General features: G+C 40.5%; 1 protein-coding gene across 1 annotated transcript; it reads left to right on the plus strand.

Moving 5' to 3' along the window:
* Positions 1–329: 329 nt before the first annotated feature.
* Positions 330–5,518, plus strand: LOC146560352 (ras-related protein ORAB-1-like). Its single transcript, XM_085244327.1, has 6 exons — positions 330–453; positions 1,857–1,929; positions 2,003–2,098; positions 2,228–2,323; positions 2,419–2,550; positions 4,653–5,518. The coding sequence occupies exons 1-6, from the start codon at positions 440–442 to the stop codon at positions 4,878–4,880; spliced, it is 639 nt and encodes a 212-aa protein (XP_085100453.1). The 5' UTR covers positions 330–439; the 3' UTR covers positions 4,881–5,518.
* The last annotated feature ends 1,694 nt before the right edge of the window (positions 5,519–7,212 follow it).

Raw genomic sequence — 7,212 nt, forward strand, 5'->3', positions numbered from 1 at the left:
GTTACAGTTAGGTTAAGGTTAGGTTTAGGCTCAGGGTTAGGATTAGGCATTCATTTTTGATGGTTAGAGAAAGCGGCTAGGGAAAGCATTATGTCAATGAGATGTCCTCACTAAGATATGAAAACGTGTGTGTGTGTGTGTGTGTGTGTGTGTGTGTGTGTGTGTGTGTGTGTGTGTGTGTGTGTGTGTGTGTGTACCTTGGTTTTAGGTGCTGTCCTCAGTGTAACCTGAACTGGGCTTTATTAATAAATAATGCATTTGAACCAGTCAGCTCATCAGTCAGCTTTTGAGGCAGGCAGTTCTGGCTTATTCTGCCATTTGCCCTCCAGCGGGACAGAAACAGACGCAGCATCAGAGATTATCTGTCTGTTTTCAGACTCAGGATTCAGTTTCAGGTGTTTCTGTTTTTGTTGCGTCAACTGGGCCGACCTCGTTGATCATGAATCCTGAATAGTAAGTGTTGTTTCTTTCTCTGCGCAGTGCATTACCGAGATGAAATGATCAGCTTGTAATAAAATGACACCTGGTCTTTAACACTGGCTGCTGACATGGAAAGTTAGGAGAAAACTTAAGCATGTGTAACATGCCCGACCCTTGTTTTTAACCTTTGTTTTGTAACTAGAGATCAGTCGTATCAGACGTATGTCAGTCTAAAAAGACATACAAGCCAGTTTTATTGCTGAGGTGTCTAATTTGAGCTTATCAGTAAATTGTAAGTTGTGATGAATTAATGTTTTATGTCCGTCCATAGATTTGCTGCATGTTTCTATCAATTTGTAGAAAAAAAGCAAAAAGAGTAGATAATTGGAGGCATTCAGTTGTAGGTAATCTGCAATGGCTCACTAGGCCTCTGTGGCAGATGGGTATTGTTTAGTGGTGCTCAACAGAACAAAGACAAATTGTAACTTCTCGCAGACAAGAGTGCTACAGAAGAAACCATACACAGAAAGACATTTGATCCCAGGTTCGACTTTGCGTCTGTGACTTATGTGTCCATAAACTATGTAATGCAGCAGCTAACCACTTTGGTTTAATGCTACTCATTCAGAAATACAACACAATAATTTGCATCCATCTAGTATTACCAGGCAGCTGCTTTACTGCCAGCTTTGAGAAACAGTTGTAATAATATCAACAACCTGGTTCCAGGAGGGCACGGTTTAAGCTGTAGCTCCAAATTCTTACATGAAAATAAAACTGAATGGAAAACTGTGTAGTGTGGATGGTTTTATTCACGGTCTATCAAAAAGCTTGCTTCTTATTCATTAATTTGTATCTTTAATGGGTAAAAGTTAGACATTTAAAAAAAGGAGTTTCTTGGTGACGACCACGTTGTTACCTGTGATTACACAAAATGACATTACTGGTGAAACATTGTTTCAGTATCTAGAACTAGTGACTGTGATAAACCATTCCTGATGAGCTAACATCTGTCCAAGGTTCACACTTTCATTTGACTTGTGGTTCAAGCACTTCATGGTGTTTGCACTGAGTGAAAAACTGCAAGTCTTACAAGCAAACAGCACGACTGATTTTGCAACCTTCACACTGTGCACTCGATATTTAGTTCATATGAAAGCAAAAAACAAAAATCTTCCAAATTTAGAGCATAAAACATTCAAAATATCAGATCAACCCTTGACTTTTGTTATAGATGTAATAAAATCTGGTTGCAAGTGTGCCACCCTCTGCATTTCTTAAATTCATGTCAGCATTCAGAGCTGTATTTGATGTGTGTTATTTGCTAGCTGGCTTTCAACATTTAAATTATGCAGCTTTTTATGGCATGACATCATTTACATCTGAGATGGAACCTCTGTAGTGGTTCATTCATGCATGTCTTCCTTGCTTCCCAGTGACTACTTGTTCAAGCTTCTTCTCATCGGTGACTCTGGAGTTGGAAAGTCATGCCTGCTGCTGCGCTTTGCGGTAAGACTGTGCACACGTATGCACACAAAGACACGCTCACTTTCCCTTTTTAACACTTAACTGCTTGCTGCAGGATGACACCTACACCGAAAGCTACATCTCTACCATAGGGGTCGACTTCAAGATCAGGACCATTGACATGGATGGGAAAACTGTCAAGCTACAGATTGTAAGGAAACGGCGAAGCGGTTTTGTGAGGGAACATCATAAAGTTGTTTTTCAAAGCATGAAAGTCTTAAAAAAAACTGTGTAATGTTAGCCTCAGTGCTATTTTACGTGTGTGCATATACTCCTTCAGTGGGACACAGCAGGTCAAGAGAGGTTTCGAACCATCACCTCCAGCTACTACAGAGGAGCTCACGGGATCATCATTGTGTATGATGTCACTGAGCAGGTCAGTGTGTATGTCTTCATCATCATCTAAAAAGAAAAGCATTTGAACATGAACTCCAGACCTCCTGCTGCTTCGCTTTCTCTCTCTCTCCTCAGGAATCCTTTAACAATGTGAAGCAGTGGCTGGATGAAATAGATCGTTACGCCTGTGAAAACGTCTCCAGGCTGCTGGTGGGAAACAAGTCTGACCTCGTTAGTAAGAAAGTGGTGGATGCTGCCACTGCTCAGGTAACAGGCTACGTGCAGCGAAGAGGCTTAACTTCAAATACTTAGAAATAACTTCACACCTGTGGTTTTATTAAGCATCATAAAACTAAGTGGAAGCTTAAAATGGGAAATAATTTGTTTTTTCTTTCCAAAATAATTCTAGACATGAGCACACTGGTATTTTGACATCATCACATATCTCTATCAGAAGGTTTTAGCATCGTGGACAAAGTGTCTGGCTTTGTGCTTAGACACACGTACTGTGGCAGCACTGGAGGCAGGAAGCAAGTAGTCAAGTTAGGAAGATCGACAATCATGCCTAATGTTTCAGTAACACTAAAACCAGATGACAACCTCACTGTGACTAGTAAGAATGGGTGGTTGTCCTGTGACTGTGTGGTGATTTTTCACATTCAGCGAATGATTGCAAACAGTTGCTGCGATCAGATGTTTGGCACTCAACCACTAATCACTCAACCTGCAATCACTCTCAGGCAGATTGTTGAAGGTTGGCAAAAAATTACCACCTCGTTTATAAATGCAAACAGGTTACTAACACGCTGAAGTCCCTCTGACTGAGTCTGCACCAATGAGCACAATTCATCTGGGACAACTCAGCTGGTTTCAAACTGGGTATTTTCTGGGTATACTTCTATCTAAAAGTGGGACTGCCTACCTAAGTCATTTGGAGTTAGATTGCGGTGCCGCAGTAACTGTCATACAATCTGGGGAGGAATTCTTGAGACTCCTTTCTTAATCTTGGTGTCGCAGTAGTGGTAGAGCAGGTCATCTGCTAATCAGAAGATTGGTCCCAAAGATATTTGTCATGCTCCATTTTGCATGCCAAATATCTACGGGCAAGGTATTACCTCTGATGGAGTCTCTCCGATGCGTCCAATGGAGTATAAATGTGTGTGACTGTTAGATAGAAAGTGTTAACTTTGGAAAAGCATAGGAAAAAATGCTTGTATGAATGAGGCAAGTTGTATAAAGTGTGCACAGTTAGAGTAGGAAAGCTCTTTATATGAACCAGTCCATTTATCAGATCTATGAGGTTCAGACACCTTAACCCCGTTCAATTACAAACTGATACAGACTGGCCCTCTCTTACTGACTCTAAGGACTCCAAAGAGTCAATTTGAGGGGAGCAACTAACTATGAGTCTCTCAGGGAGACTTCAGCGTGTTAGTAACCTGTTCCAAATCTAGACTTGGACTAAGAAGCAAACCATTTGAAAGGATAGGAGATTGCAAGCTCATATATTTAAAAGTAGCATTGGAGGCAGAGCCTTCAGCGTTCAGGCCCATCTTCTGGGTAACCAGCTCCCAGTTTGGATTTGGGAAACAGAAATCTTCTCTACTTTCAGGAATAAGTTTAAAACTTTCCTTTTTCATCAAGTAGTTAGGGCTGGATCAGGTGACCCTGAATCCTCCCTTAGTTACACTTAATAGGTCATGCTGCCGGAGGTTTCCCATGATGCACTCGGTGTTTCTTCTTCACTGTGTTTACACATCACTCTGCATTTAATCATTAGTTATTATTCATCTCTGGCTTTGTCTTTTGTCCCGTCTTCATCCCCACACCCTCAGGTGTGCCAGAGGTTGCTTCTTGTTAAAAGGAAGTTTGTCCTTCATCCCTACGGTCCTTACCTTACAATAAAAAGCACCTTGAGGAGACTTTAATGCTGTTGTGATTTGGATTGAATTAGTAGTCAGGTCATTGACAGGGGCTTCTTCGGACCAGTGGGCATCTTGTACATGCACCAGGAGCTTTGACAAACCGGCAGTATTTGAATGAAAACAGGCTCAGTGTTCTCAGTGCCAAGTCTGGCCAGGCGTTCATCGACTTTGTAGCTTTCATGTCTAAATTCCTTTGAAAAGTACCAGATGTAAACTTGTGAACTAACTACAATATTTAAATGTTGACTCATCAATAATTCAAAAGTCTGATTAGGGTTCTTTTTCAGAATGACTACTCAGTTCACTCTTAATCCAGGAGTACAAATTACATGTAATACTTTACTCTGGAATCGAATTTTAGAATTACAGTTGTTGCATTAAATGCTTTTAAACTGTGGTGTTTACACACTTGCTGCTTTTAATAAGACTTGACCCCATCCACAGGACCTGGCTTCGTCCCTGAAGATCCCGTGCTTGGAGACTAGTGCGAAAAGCTCTGATAATGTGGAGAGGGCGTTCCTTACCATGGCCTCTGAGATCCACAAACGTCTGGCCAGTGAAGGAGGGGGCATGGAGGGCGAGTCAGCAGAGGCCAGGACCGCCAAGATCAACAGCGCCCCCCTGTGGCTGGGAGGGGAAAAACAGACGCAGGAGGCCAATAACTGCTGCTGAGGTGGAAACATAAGCACAAATATTTATTACTTGATGAGACAGATGTGTCATTTGAAAAAGACCCAGCTGTCTGGTTGAAGGACTCATTAACTGAGTGTTACAGGCACACATATCGGCATATTTTTGACATTTATGACTTTGGAAGAAAAACACATTTTTGACTTGACTATGATATATTTTTGAGCTTGGTACTTTTGAATGAGATAGAGGTTGACGTTTTTTCCTTTTACAATTATGTTCATTTATTTTAAAAATGAGAAATGGAAGTAAAACTAAATAAAAAGAAAACTATAGCACATTATAATAAACTAGGACCAAACATGCAGAAATCAGAGCACTCAGCCAAAGGAACAAACAGGGTGGGGTCTATTCAAGTGTAGGTGACACGATTTGGAAATGCAGAGAGGACCACTCTCGTGAATAGCAATAGTTGAATGTTAATTAGCAGCCGCACAGTCTTTAATTATCTGATATAAGCAACCTGACTGTATGATTTCAGTTTCTATAAATGCCTCAGACTTATTAACCAGTTCCTGTTGTGTTTTGCTTGGTGTTTGTTTATGTCAATAAAGATATCTGAAGTTGGTCTTTTTTGCTGAAAATATAAAGAGATACTGAAATTCTTAAGATGATATTAAAAGAAAGCCTGATCCTGATCTGCGTGATTAAAGTTAGAAGATGATTGTTTCATGGTTTAAATGAGCTAATCTTGGTGGTTTGACTGAGACAGGAGATCAACCACTGAACATCAAAATGCACAAATATCATTAACATCCTTTTTTTCTCCCCTCAAATTTTTAAAAGTCAGCTTCCATTCAAGTTGCATTGTGTGATGTCGGTGCCAGTTTTTGGGTCAAGACTTCTTAATTTGGAACTCTCAGATCCAAATACAGACATGGAGGTCTGGACAATAAGGAAAAGTCTGTAAATTCAGAATAGCAGTGAGTTGATTATCAGGTTTTATTTTTCTCACAATCTGTCACACTTGTTGTTTTTCGAACTTTCAAAGATGCAGAAATGTCTGGGAGCCGCTGATTTTATATAAAATGTTCATATGGTAAATGCTAACTCATCTGGCATTTGACTTACTAGATTATTAAATGTTTTAAAACCTAAAAGATTCTTGAGGAACTTTAACTCACTATCTAAAATCTGAAAATCACTGGACATCCTCAGGAGATATTGGCCTGACAAATATCCCTTTGTGATGTGAAGGGATTTCTCATGAAGGCCAGGCAACCTTAAATATGTCATATTAGTGTCATTTCAACATGAATTAATTTCCTCTCTTTGCTGTGACAACAGTATTATCGCAGTGTAACAATGACTCACTGAAGGCCGACTTCTTTGTAATCAACTGGACGTTGTTTTAGCAACAAGAAGCTTATGAAAGCAGCTGAGAGACTGAGAACTCAGCAACTTCAGCTACTCAAATACAATTTAAATAAACTTTGTTCTTGAAATGTAAAACAGATGGGAAATAAGACCATGTTTTAAATGTGTGAGCTTCGTCTACACTATATGGTACTGAGTACCTACACCTACCTACCTAGCACATTAACACATTATGCCTACAGTGTGAGGCATAGAATGAACACCAGAATCAGAATCAGAATCATCAGAATCAGAATACTTTATTGATCCCTGGGGGAAATTATTTTTTGTTACAGTGCTCCATTTTAAACCAACATTAAGACAAGACAGACAATACGCTAACTAAGAATAGTACAATATATACATATATATACATACATACATACATAAGTCACTTATAAATAAATATTTGGAAAAGAAACATGTGTAGTTGTAGCAGCAAACAGTGTGTTAAGTGGATGCGTTGTACAGGGAGATGGCCACAGGCAGGAATGATTTCCTGTGTCGTTCAGTGGTGCTTTTCGGTAATCTCAGTCTCTCACTGAACGAGCTCCTGTGACTGACCAGCATGTCATGGAGTGGGTGGGAGGTGTTATCCAACATTGTCTTTATCTTGGACAGCATCCGCCTCTCCGACACCACCTTGAGGGAGTCCAGCTCCATCCCCACAACATTGCTGGCCTTACGGATCAGTTTATTAAGTCTGTTGGCATCTGCGACCCTCAGCCTGCTCCCCCAGCATGCAACAGCATAGAGGATCGCACTGGCCACCACAGACTCATAGAAAATCCTCAGCATTTTCTGGCAGATGTTGAAGGACCTCAGTCGCCTCAAAAAATAGAGACGACTCTGGCCCTTCCTGTAAAGTGCTGTGGTGTTTTTAGCCCAGTCCAGTTTATTGTCAATGTGTACTCCAAGGTATTTATAGTCCTCCACAATGTCAACACTGACCCCCTGG

This window comes from Mchenga conophoros, linkage group LG14 (genome assembly GCF_057382185.1).
Source record: "Mchenga conophoros isolate Kocher_MC1m ecotype Shallow Benthic linkage group LG14, M_conophoros_male_GT1.1, whole genome shotgun sequence".
Lineage (NCBI taxonomy): Eukaryota > Metazoa > Chordata > Actinopteri > Cichliformes > Cichlidae > Mchenga > Mchenga conophoros.